The sequence below is a fragment of the Dromiciops gliroides genome, chromosome 2 (genome assembly GCF_019393635.1).
Source record: "Dromiciops gliroides isolate mDroGli1 chromosome 2, mDroGli1.pri, whole genome shotgun sequence".
NCBI lineage: Eukaryota > Metazoa > Chordata > Mammalia > Microbiotheria > Microbiotheriidae > Dromiciops > Dromiciops gliroides.
Genome location: NC_057862.1, coordinates 532,247,952 through 532,263,513, shown reverse-complemented (window position 1 = coordinate 532,263,513; position 15,562 = coordinate 532,247,952). Strand labels below are relative to the sequence as shown.

At 38.1% G+C, this 15,562-nt stretch overlaps 1 protein-coding gene across 1 annotated transcript in view; it reads right to left on the bottom strand.

Annotated features, from left to right (window-relative positions):
- LOC122739252 (disintegrin and metalloproteinase domain-containing protein 2-like) overlaps nucleotides 1-14,893 on the bottom strand; it is a 117,977-nt gene extending 103,084 nt beyond the window's left edge. The window contains exons 1-4 of the mRNA XM_043981060.1: nucleotides 14,817-14,893; nucleotides 14,368-14,748; nucleotides 12,976-13,041; nucleotides 12,552-12,781 (exon numbers count right to left, since the gene is read on the bottom strand). Coding sequence (XP_043836995.1) covers nucleotides 12,552-12,781; nucleotides 12,976-13,041; nucleotides 14,368-14,748; nucleotides 14,817-14,893 — 754 coding nt within the window. The remainder of the gene's footprint in view (nucleotides 1-12,551; nucleotides 12,782-12,975; nucleotides 13,042-14,367; nucleotides 14,749-14,816) is intronic.
- Between the last annotated feature and the right edge of the window lie 669 nt (nucleotides 14,894-15,562).

Sequence of the window (15,562 nt, the reverse complement as noted above, 5' to 3'; positions counted from 1 at the left end):
ATGTTGTCACTGCCAAGACTTGGTTCTGCCTCCTTATTCCACAATCGACCTCTTCTGCCTTCTATTGGTCCTGATGCTACCACCCTATTCAGGATTCCATGTTGCCCCATGATACCAGGGCTGAACAGTGCCACAGATGTGAACATGGCTATGCTGCCACTGCTGACCCGTGCTAGGGCAGGAGTGCTGCTGATGGCACTATTGCTTTTGGGCCTTGAGGTCTGCTCCTCCAAGATGGAGCTTCATGATAACCATTCTGGCAAGGCCTGAGCAAGTACTTCTCTATCCCACTCCTACCTCTATGCCAGAGCTTCCAGAACTAAGATTTCTTTATTAATCAATATAGTATCATTCAATCTTTCTCTATGACATATAACTCCAGAACTGATTCTTGGCCCTCATTGGGAATTCTGATTCCTCTGTTTTTCAGTACTTTCTCAGGTCATCACTCCTACTCTGGCTACACTTTCCTCTTTCCAATCTTGGTACTATGTTTAACCAGTTTTTTAACTTGAAACTATTGTCTACTCTCAAATCCCATTATCTTGTTCTCTCAAAATTCATGCCTTGATGAACTCTGTGGTTATTCAGTCATTTCCTGTTGTATCTGATTCTTCATGACCACATTTGGGGTTTTCTTGGCAAAAATTTTTTGCATTTCCTTCTCCAGCTCATTTTACAGAGGAACTACTGAGGCAAAGAGAATTAAATGACTTGCCCAGGGTCACATAGAAGCAAGATTTGAACTCATGAAGATGAATCATCTTGACTTCAGGCCAGGCACTATATCCACTGCTCCACCTAGCTTCCCCTTGATAAACTCTAACCCTGCATTAGTTATACTGTATACATCTAATGTTACTAAAGAAGAGAGCTACAGGAAATCATGAAACTGTATAGACAGGAGCCACCATAAATCTTTGTTATCTCAACCAAATCCTCTCTGAACCAGGCAACCCTTTTAATCCTCCCTAATTAATTCATTATATCACTCACAAAAGCAGCTGTTCAAAACATTCTCTTCTCTTGACAAGTTATCTACAGTGGAGGAAAGGCAGTGACTTTCTGGACCTCTCCCCAAGACCCCTCTAAATAGCTTCAAATAATTCCATAAAACAATTCCTGGAGCAGCAGGGGCCACAAAAGCATTGAGTAAGATCATTTTCTAGTCAAAGACAGCTTAGAAGGTTGGCAGGAAAGGTCTTTTGTACCAGGGTGAGAGTGGAGCTCAGATCTGGGCCATGCCTGCACAGATCCAGCTCCACGCAGGCTGTCCCAAAGAAATAGGCCTCAGGAGCCTTGGAATCAGCTGCAACAGCAGCTGCTTCTGGAATTCAGCTCATGGACAGTGAGGGAGTTGAGCAGTTGGCCAGGGGGAGATTGCAGGGGTCTCTGCTGGTGCTGAGGCAGAACTCTGTTGTGTTGCTCATGTTTGGAATCAGGAAACAGTATTGACTGGCAGCCCATGTGGGGGAGGGGCATAGGCATGCCCGAGCTTGCAACCACAGTGAAATAGGAATCTGTTCCCAGGTTAAAGAGCTAGCAGAACTGTGGTTACTTACACACTAGAGCACAGGCCAAGGAAGTGCAGAACATGCCTCTCCTTAAACTGTACCATGTGGGACCCCTTGAAGCTTGGGACAGTGCATTCTGGAAGCAGTACCCCACTTAAGAAGGAGTTAAAATTCTAGAAATAGGATGGTAAAATGAGCAGACGGAAAAAGATGCTGTTCCTAGAAAGTTTCTTTGGTGACAAAGACGATCAAAATAAAGATAACAAAGTCAAAGCTCCTATGTCCAAAGCTTCCGAGAAAAATATGAATTGGTCTCAGGCCATAGAAGCACTCAAAAATGACTTTGAAGATAAGGTAAAAGAGATAGAGGTAAAGATGGAAAGAGAAATGAGAGTGATGCAGAAAAGTCATGGGGAAAAAAGTCAACAGCTTGAAAAGCCAAATGGAAAAGGAGATACAAAAGCTCTCCAAAGAAAAGAAGTGCTTAAGAATTAGGATTGAGCAAATGGAAGCTAATGACTTTATGAGGAAACAATGCACAATAAAGCAAATCCAAATGAATAAAAAAAATGGAGGGTAATGTGAATTATCTCCTTGGAATAACAGCTGACCTGGAAAATAGATCCAGGAGAGATAACTTGAAAATTATTGGACATGAAAACCATATAAAAAAAAAGAGCTTAGTCATCATCTTCCAAGAAATTGTCAGGAAAAATTGCCCTGATATTCTAGAAGCAGAAAGTAAAATAGAAATTGAAAGAATTCACCAATCACCTCCTGAAGGGGATCCCAAAATGAAAACTTCCAGGAATGTCATAGCCAAATTTCAGAGCTCCCAGGTCAAGGAGAAAATATTGCATGCAGCCAGAAAGAAAGAATTCAAGTACTGTGGAGCCACAGTCAGGATAGCACAAGATCTAGCAGCTTCTACATTAAAGGATCAGCCTGATCAGCAGGTGATCCCCATTGCCATCTTTGGCTGAAAATAGTCTCACTCTGTTCTTATCTGTTCTGATTCTTCTTTCACAAAATGCCTATTGTGGAAATATGTTTAATGTGATTATACATATATATATATATATATATATATATATATATATATGTATATATATATAACCTATAACAGATTGGTTGTTTTCTTATGGAGGGGGGAGGGAAGAAATAGAGGGAAAAAATTTGGAACTTAAAAATTTTATAAAAACAAATGTTGAAAACTATCTTTATATGCAACTAGAAAAAATACTATTAATACTAAAAATACTATTAAGATTAAAAAAAAACAAACAAATAAGTCACCTACAGTACTCTACCTTTCTGTCCCTCATTCTGACTCATACTTGACCAAAAAAATTCAATATCATACCTCATACCACAAGTTCCCTCTTCTCCCATTCTCTTCATCTCACATTCCTTTGACTTTATACCCACCCCACTATCACCATCTTATTATGGTCACTGACTGGGCAGATTAGCAGTCTCTTTGGCAAGACCAACCCTTATAACATGTACCCTTGATCTCAACCCTTCTAATATTCTCCAATAGACTTACTATACCATCATTTCTCTCTTTCCAATTTTTAGTATCTATCTAGTAACACTATCTCTAAAGGCTACCAACATGCCCCAGTTTTCATTATCATCAAAAGAATGCCACTAGAGCTTTTTTGAATTTTTGATTACCAAGAGAACATTGTACACAGTAACAACATTGTGTGATAATCAATGATGATAGATCTTCACAGCAATATAATGATCCAATACAATGCCAAAAGACTCATGATAGAAAATGCTCTCCACATTCAGAAAAAGAACTATGGAGTCCGAATGCAGATTGAAGCATACTGTTTTTACTTTTGTTAGTTTTTGTTGTTGTTTCTTCTTTCTTAGTGGTCTTTTCCTTTTATTCTGATTCTTCTCTCTTAACATTACTAATATGGAAATATATTTAACATGATTATAATGTATAACCTATGTCAGATTGCTTGTTAGCTTTGGGATGGTAAGGGAAGCAAGGGAGGGAGAAAAATTTGGAACTCAAAGTCTTACAAAAATGAATGTTGAAAACGATCTTTCCATGTAATTAGAAACAATAAGAGATAAACAAGTGGTATTTCTTGTTAGAAATCATAGCTATAAAATTGTTTTGAGTTCATTACACATCTTCATGATGTATTATTTCAAATAAAAGTTTTAAAAATTAAAAATTGTAATGTAATTTTCCCTTTTTATTATTTTATTATTGTTTCTTTTGTTATTATAAAGAAATGCTATTGTGTGGGTGGTTTTTTTTTTAATTTTGTAGCCTACAATTTTGCTAAAGCTATAAATTATCTCAATTAGTATTTCTGCTGATTGGCATTTTCAAGTAAACCATCATATCATCATGAAATATGAAAATTTATCTCTTTACTTATTTTTTATTCCTTTAATTACTTTCTTTTTTCTAGCATTTCCAGAACTATATCAAATAGTAGTGAAGAGTATAGGCATCCTTGCTTCATTCCTCTATATACTAGAAAAGGTTCTGGTATATCCACATTGCATGTGATGCTCACTTTGGGGTATAAATGATGTTTATGATATTTCTAAAAAGGTTTCCTCTTTGCCTACTTTGTAGGATTTTTAGCATAAACGAATATTACATTTTTCAATTTTTTTGCATTTATTGAGATCATGTTGTTTTGGGTGTTTTAATTTCTAATGATTATTTACATTTATAGTTTTCCTAATGTTGAATCATCCTTGCATCCCTGATAAAAAACCCAATTGATCATAAAGAGTGATTTCTTGACTATTTTGTTCTAATTAATTTGATGGGACTTTGTTTAAAATTTTTGAGTCCATGTTCATTAATGATACTGAGCTACAGTTTCCTCTTTGTATTTTGTCTTTCCCTGGTTTGGGTATTAGGATTATGTTTGTCTCAGAAGGATTCTGATAAGGATTTTTTCTTAGTTTTAAAAAATAATTTATCAAGTATGGGTACTAACAGTTCTTTAAAAGTTTGGCAGAATTCTCCTATGATCCATCAGGACAAAGTATTTCATTGGAGTCCCCACCCCACCCCCTACCCCCCGCCAGCACCCCCAACTCCCTTAGTAGTACTTGGATAGCCAGACCTACTTCTTATTTTTGAAATCAGATTTTTCAAAATTTCTTTCTGGTCTTCCTATGGGTTGGATATTTAATACTTTAAGGTATCCCTCTATTTCTGTTCTCAGATTTGTTAGCATGTAACTGCATAATATGCTCTGGTTCTTTTTAGTTCTGGTTTTGCTATGATTTCACCTTATTTCCTATTTTATTTATCTGATTTTTTGTTCTCTTCTTTTTAGAAAAATTAGCTAAGGGTTTATCACTTTTATTAGTTTTTTGCAAAAAGCTCACCTTTTAGATTTATTATTTATGAGGTTTTATTTCCAATTGATCTATTTCCTCTCTAATCCTAATATTTCCTCTTTTATCCTTATTTTACATTTGTGTGTTTTTCTAATTTCAGTTCTAATTTGTATTCAGTTAATTAATCCCTATATCTAGAGTAGTAATATATTATTGTAAGGATATGATAGCTGAGTGGACTAAAAAACAGAATCCTACAATATATTATTTACAAGAAATACAACTGAAGCAGAGAAATACACAAGGTAAAGGTAAAAGACTAGAGCAAAATATGCTTCAGCTGAAGTTTTAAAAAAAAACAAAAAGGTAGTAATCCTTATCTCAGAGAAAGCAAAAGCAAAAATATATCTATTTTTTTTTGTTGTTGTTTTTCAGGGCAATGAGGGTTAAGTGACTTGCCCAGGGTCACACAGCTAGTAAGTGTCAAGTGTCTGAGGCCGTATTTGAACTCAGGTACTCCTGAATCCAGGGCTTTATGACTTTATCCACTACGCCACCAAGCTGCCCAAAATATATCTAATTAAAAGAGATAAGGAAGGAAACCACATTTTGCTAAAAGGTAACATAGACAATGAAGTAATAGCAATACTAAATATATATACACCAGTATAGCACCCAGATTCTTAGAGGAGAAGTTTAGTGAGTTATAGGAAGAAATAGACAGCAAAACTATACTATTTGGGGACCTTGACCTCCCCCTCTCAGAACTGGACAGATCTAACCACAAAATATATAAGAAAGAAGTTAAGGAGGTGAATGGAATTTTAGAAAAGCTAGATATAACTGACCTCTAAAGAAAACTGAATGATAGGGCAGCTAGGTGGCACAGTGGATAGAGCACCAGACATGGAGTCAGGAGTACCTGAGTTCAAATCCTACCTCAGACACTTAACACTTACTAGCTGTGTGACCCTGGGCAAGTCACTTAACCCCAACTGCCTCACTAAAAAAACAAAAAAAAACAAAATTGAATGGGGATAGAAAGGGATATACCTTTTTCCTAGCAGTACATAGCACCCACACAAAAACTGACCATGTATCAGGGCATAAAAACCTCACAGTCAAATGCAGAAAGGCAGAAATAGTAAATACATCCTTTTCAGAACATGATGCACTAAAAATGATGTGTTATAAAGGGCCATCATATGACAGAATAAAAGTAATTGGAAACTAATTAATCTCATCCTTAAGAATGAATGGGTCAGGGGCAGCTAGATGGCGCAGTGGATAAAGCACCGGCCCTGGATTCAGGAGTACCTGAGTTCAAATCCGACCTCAGACACTTAACACTTACCAGCTGTGTGATTCTGGGCAAGTCACTTAACCCCAATTGCCTCACCAAAAAAAAAAAAAAAAAAAAGAATGAATGGGTCAAAAAACAAATCATAGAAACAACGAATAATTTCATGAAAGAGAAATAACAATAATGACATAACATACTAAAACTTATGGGATGCAGCCAAAGCAGTTCTTGGGAGAAATTTTATATCTCTAACTGCTTACATCAATAAAATTGAAAGCAAGGAGAGATCAATAAATTGGTCATGCAATTTAAAAAGCTAGAAAAAGAACAAATTTAAAATCCCCAATTAAATAACAAATTAGAAATTCTAAAAATCACAGGAGAGATTAATAAAATTGAAAGTAAAAAATTACTGAATTGGGGCAGCTAGGTGATATAGTGGATAAAGCACCGGCCCTGGAGTCATGAGGACCTGAGTTCAAATCCAGCCTCTGACATTTGACACGCACTAGCTGTGTGACCCTGGGCAAGTCACTTAACCCTCATTGCCCCACCCCCCCAAAAAAATCTACTGAATAAATAAAATTAAGAGCTAATTTTATGAAAAGTAGATGAACCTTTGGTTTATTTGATTTTTTTTAAAAAGAAGAAAACCAAATTACCAATATCAAAACTGAAAAGGATGAATTCACCATCAATGATGTGAGATTTAAAATTGGATATTAGATCATAAATCTCCCCTACTTAACCTTTCCCTTAATTTATCTCCCAAACTAGTAAATGGAAGAAGCTTTTGGTTTTCTAGATAGACCTTTTTATTTATTGTTATGGTAGTCACAAGGTGATGTTGATTAGAAGGATAGGAAAGTAGAAACACAATACAAATCGTCTTAAGTCTAAGCTTAGTCTATATTCCTTATAAAAACTCACCAAACCGAAAAGGCCACCTTTGGAGAGAGAGCCCGTCTGTGCTGCGCTGTCAGGAGTCCCGCCAAGCAGGCAAAAGCCCCTCCTTCCGTTCTCTCCACCCCGGAAGTCAAGTGCCCCGCAGGCAGTCTGACATGCGCAGCAGGCGGACTGTTCATCTCCTCCCCAAAAGGGTGGTCCTTGAAAAACTGGCATCTTTCAGTTATCCTAACCGACTGTTAAAAACTTTCATATTTTACCACATTTCCCCCCTTTGCTTCCTCAAGAAACGTAATGTTTCCTTGATGGAACAGTAAAAAGAATATAATAACTATTGCTAACTAATAATATGTGAACAACAATATAGAAAAGGAAGAGAGGAAAGTTTTGTCCAGAGGGGCGATTTTTTTCTTTCCTCATGAACCGACGCTTTGACATTAGTCTTGCAAAGGGAGAGCCTCTGCAGAGAGTACATGTTACAGATAGTATATAACAGAAAGGAGATAGTAAAAGCTAATAAAGCAAAACAGTTCATATAAAGTCTCTATTTACAGCAAATATACATAATGTCGTAGGAAACAACACTGCAATGCTTTTGAAAGTTAACACAAGTATCATCAGTCTGAACTTAAGCTCTGAAACTCTGTAAAGTTTACCAAATTATTTAAATTGGTGAAAGATACACTGAGTGTAGCAAATACTCAAAGGTCTGAATATTACAAAATCCCTTAAATTTATAGAAGGCGCAAAATATCCCACATGAAAAAGTGAGTTCACAATAAGTAGTTCATTTTTTTCCTAAGACAACAAGCTATCTTTCAAAGATAATATAGTAAATTGTAATCTTTGAACATCTGAAATATAGTTTTAGAACTACATTACACATTTGTTTAGCGTTACTCCCAAGTTGAGAATTATGTACAGTATCTGGTTTCTGATTGTTCTAAATAGGAAACTTTGGTCAAACAAGAAGCCAAAACCATTATCTCTTATCAGTTTTCCTAACCAACTGTTAAAAACTTTCATATTTTACCACAATGAAGAGGAAATTACAGCAATAATTAGTAGCTATTTTGCCCAAATATACGCCAATAAATTTTACAATCTAAATGAAATAGATGAGTATCTACAAAAATATAAATTAACCAGATTAACAGAAGAAGAAATAAAATATTTAAATAACCCAATTTTAGAAAAAGAAAAAATCTCCAGGACCAGATGGATTTACAACTGAATTCTAGAAAACATTTAAAGAACAATTAATCCCAACACTATATAAATTATTTGAAAAAATAAGTGGAGTCCTATCAAATTCCTTTTATGAGACAAATATGGTACCAATACCCAAACCACGGAGAGCCAAAACTGAGAAAGAAAATTATAGGCCAATCTTGCTGTTGAATATTGATGAAAACATTTTAAATAAAACATTATCAAAAAGATTACAGCAATACGTCGTAAAGGATTATAAATTTGTATCAGGAAAGCAGGGCTGGTTCAATATTAGGAAAACTATCAGCATAACCGACCATATCAATAACAAAACCAACAGAAATCATATGATCATCTCAACAGATGCAGAAAAGGTCTTTGACAAAATACAGCACTCATATTCCTATTAAAAACACTAGAGAGGGGCAGCTAGGTGGCGCAGTGGATAGAGCACTGGCCCTAGAGTCAGGAAGACCTGAGTTCAAATCCGGCCTCAGACACTTGATACTTACTAGCTGTGTGACCCTGGGCAAGTCACTTAACCCCAATTGCCTCACCAAAAAAAAAAAAAGAAAAAGAAAAAGAAAAACACTAGAGAGCATAGGAATAAAAGGAGCTTACCTTAAAATGATAAGTACTATTTATCTAAAACCATCCAAAAGCATTATTTGTAATGGGGATAACCTAAAAGCCTTGCCAGTACAATCAGGAGTGAATCAAGGATGCCCATTATCACCTCTACTATTTAATATTGTACTAGAAATGTTAGCTATAGCAATAAGAGAAGAAAAAGAAATTAAAGGAATTAGAATAGGTAATGAAGAAACAAAACTAGCACTCTTTGCAGGTGATATGATGTTATACTTAGAAAATCCTAGAGAATCAACTAAAAAAGCTACTTGAAATTATTAACAACTTTAGCAAAGTTGCAGGATACAAATCATCAGCATTTCTATATATTAGCAACAACAGATAGAGAAATTCCATTTAAAATAACTGTGGCCAGTATAAAATATTTGGGAGTCTACCTGCCATGACAAACATAGGAACTATATGACCAGAACCACAAAACACTTTTTACACAAATACAGATCTAAATAATTGGAAAAATATTAATTGCTCATGGGTAGGCTGAGCCAATATAATGTTATTTATTTAGTACTATACCAATCAAACTATCAAAAATATTTTATAGATATAGAAAAAATAATAACAAAGTTCATCTGGAAAAACAAAAGTTCAAGGATATCATGGGAATCAATGAAAAAATACCAAAAAAGGTGGCCTAGCAGTACCAGATCTCAAACTGTATTATAAAGCAGTAATTATCAAAATAATCTGGTACTGACTAAGAAATAGAGAGGTAGGTCAATGGAATAGAATAAGTACATATTACACTACAGTAAATGTAATTTATACTATAGTAATATAGTATATGATAAACCCAAAGATGCAAGCTTTTGGAACAAAAACTCATTATTTGACAAAAACTGCTGGAAAAACTGGAAAACAGTATGGCAGAAACTAGGTACAGACCAACATGTCACACCATATACTAAAATGAGATCAAAATGGATACATGATTTACACATAAAGAATAATGCCATAAGCAAATTAAGAGAGTATAGAATCCTTTATTTTCAGATTTATGGACAGAGGAAGAATTTAGGACCAAAGAAGATATAGAGTAAAAAAAAATATAAAATAGATCATTTTGATTAAAGTTTATAAGTTTTTGCACAAAGAAAACTGTTACCAAATTTATGTTTTATATTTTTTACTATTGCTAACTGTGTTTCTGTCCATCCTATTTGCTCCCCATGATATTTACTCTATTTCTATCCTCTTTTACCCTTTCCCTCCTCAAAGTGTTTTGCTTCTGATTTCTCCTCCCCAAATCTGTCCTTCCTTCCTTCACCCCTCACCCCTCACCCCCTTCCCCTCCCACTTCCCCACAGGGCAAGATATATTACTATACCCAATTGAGTGTGTCTGTTATTCCCTCTTTGAGCCAATTCTGATGAGAGTAAGGCTCACTCACTCCCCCATATCTCCCCCAACTTCCTTTCTACTCCATAAGCTTTTTGCTTCTTTTATATGAGATCTTTTACCCTATTCCACCACCTCTGCCTCACAGAAGCCCTCACTTCCATCAAGATTTAACTTAAGCATTCCTTTTTTTTTTTTAAGTGAGGCAATTGGGGTTAAGTGACTTGCCCAAGGTCACACAGCTAGTAAGTGTTAAGTTTCTGAGACCAGATTTGAACTCAGGTACTCCTGTCTCCAGGGCCGGTGCTCTATCCACTGTGCCACCTAGCTGCCCCTAAGCATTGCTTTTTAAAAATTTTATTTTTATTATTTTATAAATTTGATAAACATTTCCAAATATCCTAAGCCTCAAAGCCCATTTGAAAGACTCATAAGTGAAGACTGATTACTCCAAGTTCCATGCATGTTTGAGCAGTAAAGTTAGTGAGAGAGCTTGTCAAAAGAGATCCTGGTCTTCTTGCTTCCAGCTTCAATAAAGATCATGTGCAGATCCAAATTCCCTTCAGACTGAAGAGAAAGACTGGGAAGAAGCTCACCTGTAGAAAGCCAACCATGGGTCCATTCCCAGTTTACTACACTAGAAACTTTGGAGAATTTCCCTTTGTTTAAGATCTGAGACTCTTTCTTTCTCTTGGTTGAGCTATCTGGCTCCCAAAAGGAGAGCTCCTTCATTCTGTAGATTGCCTGGTACCTAGTATCATTTGTAAAAGTTCTCTGATTTCTGTTTGCTATCTGTTTGGATATATGGATTTATCTATTTGCTATGTGTGTTCATTAAAGAACTAGCATTTGGTAGGAAGAGAGTCAAGCCCTGAATATATAGCTTGGGGCACTCTTTCCCTGTTAAGGGCCAATGAGCAGAATGTAGCTTAAACCTAAAAGTTATTTCCCTTATACTAACAAGAGTTAAGAGAGCAAATAAATATGATACTCTCCTAATAGCCCCTCTCTTTGAGAAGATCAGAGTAGCCACCTTCTGGCCCCAGCCTCCTGCTTCCCTTCCTGGCAGAAATCAACATGTCCCTTGGAGAAGAATCTAGACAAACTCATTTGGACACACATAACCTACATGGTCAAAACAACACAATGCTTCATTCATACCCCATTATACAAAGAACAGAAAAAGCAGATTGAATATAACACCATGAATTTCTTAAATACACCTCACTGGGGGGTTTTAAAAGTACATATTAAATATGTCGGGACAATTCCCACATTGCCTTGCTTTTTAATGTCCTTTTCTGAACTTCCCTTTCTCCTTTTTCTTTGTTTCATTAATGCTTTCTTTTGTTTTGCATCACTGTTACTGCCCTGCCCTCTATTCACTCCCCACAACACTTCCCCTAAAAATAAAAACCCACCTTTGTAATAAGTTTAATTGAGCAAAACAAATCAACAGAATGGTCATGTCCGAAAAACGTATGTTCTGCTCTGCTCCTACAGGTCTATCTTCTCTTCCAAGAGGTGGGAAGGATGATTCATCATCAGTTACAGAATTATTTCCACTGGGGAAAAAAAAATCCTGACTGTCTCAATTTACTACATTTACTAGCTGTGTGAAGTATAAGAAAATATGGGTTTATGGGCTTTGCCAACGTCCAAAGGCCCTAGCTGGGAATGATTTGAACTGATTAATTCAATTGAAACCACACCTGGCCGGCCCTCAAGAGGGTATTGTTCTCAGAAGCTAAGGACTTTGAACTCAATACAAGACCACCCTCAAATCCAGTGAACCAATGGATTTGGGTGACAGTGACCAATCAGCTTGAAGCAGTGTATAAGGACTGCCTCTTCAGGGGAGGCAAGAAGTGCTGCTTCCTCTCTCAGTTCGTTGCTGGAACCTCATGGTGGCGGCAGAAGACTTGGGAGAAGGAGGCCAGGCTGAACTCTTATCTCTCCTCTAGGGTAGATAGGCTTCCCTATCTTTCTGAACTCCATCTGTTCTCTCTTTACTCTTTAATAAATGCTTAATGCCCAAACACTGGTGCTAAAGTTTCTAATTTATAATTAAACCCCAGCTAGCTTTCCTACACTTGGTTTTTGTTTGCTTGTTTTTTGGGGGTGAGGCAATTGGGGTTAAGTGACTTGCCTAGGGTCACACAGCTAGTATATGTCAATTATCTGAGGCCGGATCTGAACTCAGGTCTTCCTGACTCCAGGGCTGGTGCTCTATCCACTGTGCCACCTAGCTGCCCCACTGTTAGGAGCTAACCAAGCTCCCCTTTTACTGTTTGCGCAAAGCTCACAGACAGGCCTCCCCCTTCCAGAAAATATGCGCTGACTCTTAGTTAGCCCTTGATAAGAAGGCTGTAAACCACTATGGTCCTTTCCAGATGTAGATGTGTTTGCTGGGCACCAAGGATGATGCATTTGCATAGGCGCCACAGAAACTTCAAAGGACAGAAACATGCTCTTCATCATAGATAAGGCCAACATGGCCCAAGGTCTACGTGAACTACTGCGGAACATAAACGAACCAATCCCCCCATTCTTTTTTGGCGAGAACTTCACACAAAGACATTCCTTTTGCCTACCTCAAGTATATATATGTCATACTGTCCCAATAAACCTTGCCTTTTGCCTCCATCCGAGTGCATGGGGCCCTTCCAATGCCATCCTATGTCTCTGTGTCTTTTTTCCTTAACATCTTACCTGTAGCAGGGCCGAACCTGTTCTAGCAGCCCCCCGGATCTGAAGTTGTCACCCCACTTTCCTACACTTGGGACAAAAATAGGCTTCCACACATTTAGTTTTACTCATCACAGTAGCTACACAAGTCACTTAACCCCAATTGCCTTAAACATCTGGGGCTCTCTCCAATCATTTTGATGTACATTTTGCCACTGGACCCAGATGGCACCTGGAAGTAAGGTTGGTAACGTTGCACACCTCTCCCTCCCTTAAATCGAATTCAATGCAAGTCATGACATCACCCGATTTCAAGAACAAAGGACAAACAACCACAACAACAACTCAGGAAACCAACAACTTAGAGGAAGGTAGGTGGTTGAGTAGAGTGTCAGGAAGACCTAAGTTCAAATTCCTCCTCAGACACTTACTACCTGTACGACCTAGGGCAAGTCACTTAACAGAGGTTAATCTACTGGAGAAAGAAATGGCAAACCACTCCAGTATCTTTGGCAAGACCCCCATGGAATCATGAAGAGTCAAAAACAACTGAACAACACATTCTTTAACTACTTTGAATTTATTTTCTGTTTATTCTGTAATATTTGTATATGTACATGTTATTCCCTCCCTCAAGGAATGTAAATTCCTTGAGAGCAGGAACTGATTCATTATTTAACTCTGTATACCAAGAGCCGGATACAGCCTGGCCACAAAATAGGCACTTAATAAAGTGCCTGACACACTATAACTCCCCCAATCCTTTCATCATCAATGTCTTGGCCCACCCCCCCCCTCAAGTATCTAAAGGTCTTCGACCTGAAAATAATAATAACTAGCATTGATATAGCAAGGATACCAATGTGATTTTACACATATTAGGTCATTAAATCCTCACAACAAGCCTTTGAAGTAGGTGTCCATTTTACAGATGAGAGTAAACTGAGGCTTAGCCAGGTGAAGTTACTTGCCCATGGCCAAACAGAGAAGATGTTTGAGGCATAATTCAAACTCAGGTCTTTCTGACTCTTAAATCCTGAGTTCTGGAGTTGGACCCCTTAGACCAGAATGCAGACAGACGAGGGGGGAGGGGCGGGGGTAAGATTTAGACTTTATGTCAGGATACAATTAGGAAATAAGTGTAACTATGGGAGTTGCCTCTAAGTGGTAGGTGCAGCTTGGGAGATTCTTTTCCATTATGTTAAGGTCTCCAAACAAATACCAGAGATAGGCCAGGGAGGAGAGGGAGAGGGGAAGAGATGAGCAAAGGATATCCACTTGTGACTGAACCAAAACTTCCAACCCCACCCCCACCCCAACACACTTACACACACGCACTTTCCCCCCCCACCCCCGCCAAAAAAAAAAAGTCCCACCCCGAGGCAGGAGCTGAAGCGGCAGGGTCACTAAACTTACGGAGGTCTTTGAGAAGCCCAGAAAGCAGCAACAAGACAAGAAACATAGCGTAGCCAACAAACACTTCTGAGAAAGCCACAGTTGTGAGCGCGAATGGGGGAGGGGCAGAGCGTGAGAAAAAGGCGGACTCTGGTGGTCTCGCGAGAGTTCACAGTATAGGGCTGGAGAAGGGGGGGAGCGCGCAGGCGTGGACTTTCAAACAGGAAACTCTGAAGCAGGCACATGCGCAGTCTGGCTCCCTGGGAAATGGAAGTGCTTGTGGGCCCTCTAAGACAACACCGGCCCGCGCCCCCCACCTCTGGCTTTCTAAGGTCTGAAGGTCTGAGCCTGAGGTGTCTCTGAGACTCTGGGGAATGTCGAGGGATTGGTGTGCATTTCAAACTAGGTTGAGCAGGTTGTTAAAAATTTCAGCATGAGGGTTTAGACTTGGGAAGTCAGGTATATGTTACCAATCGGACCTAGACTGCATTGCTTTATAGTCTACACTTAAGAAAGGGATGCAGACAGGCCCAGCACACCTCTGCATGATCGTAATGCCCATCAGTTTGAGTGGGATGGGAGTACACCCACTGATCCCTGTAATAGAGACTCGAGGAGAAAGGAGGCCAAAGCATTGATTTATTTCTTTCGAAAGAAAGGTGTACCACACTCACTGGGACAACCAGGAGGTGTGACACACCAGGGTTAGAAATCAAGCAGTTTTTATACTTTTTACAGACATCTCATTTGAGCAAAATGCGGTAATTGGGTTCAGCCATAAATCATTCTCCTGGAATGTTTAGCGATTACTTATTTTGCAACATTTTCAGTTTCTGCAACAACTTTATCATGTCTACGTAATGTCTCAGTGCAGACTCTTTGAAACAGTTTTTAAGTTGATATGCCTATATTTAGAAAGGGGGGATAGTAGCTTCCCATTATTGCCTCTCTCTAGAAAAAAAATAGAGGGAGAGAAATAGGGGGCTGTAAAGGAATTTAAGACTTTGAGATCAGATCACTAGGCCGAAGGGGGGGGCACTTTCCATCTCAGTGGAGGGTCATATCCATATGTCCCTCTCAGTCCTCCCTTTTCTAAAGACCAAATTTCTGGTCCATCCTGAATCTGATCTCAACTGACTGGCGTTTTTCTAAGAAACATAATTTTCTCCCCTTTGTGGTTCCAATCTGTTGTTGCCACAAGGGACATCCGAGAGAC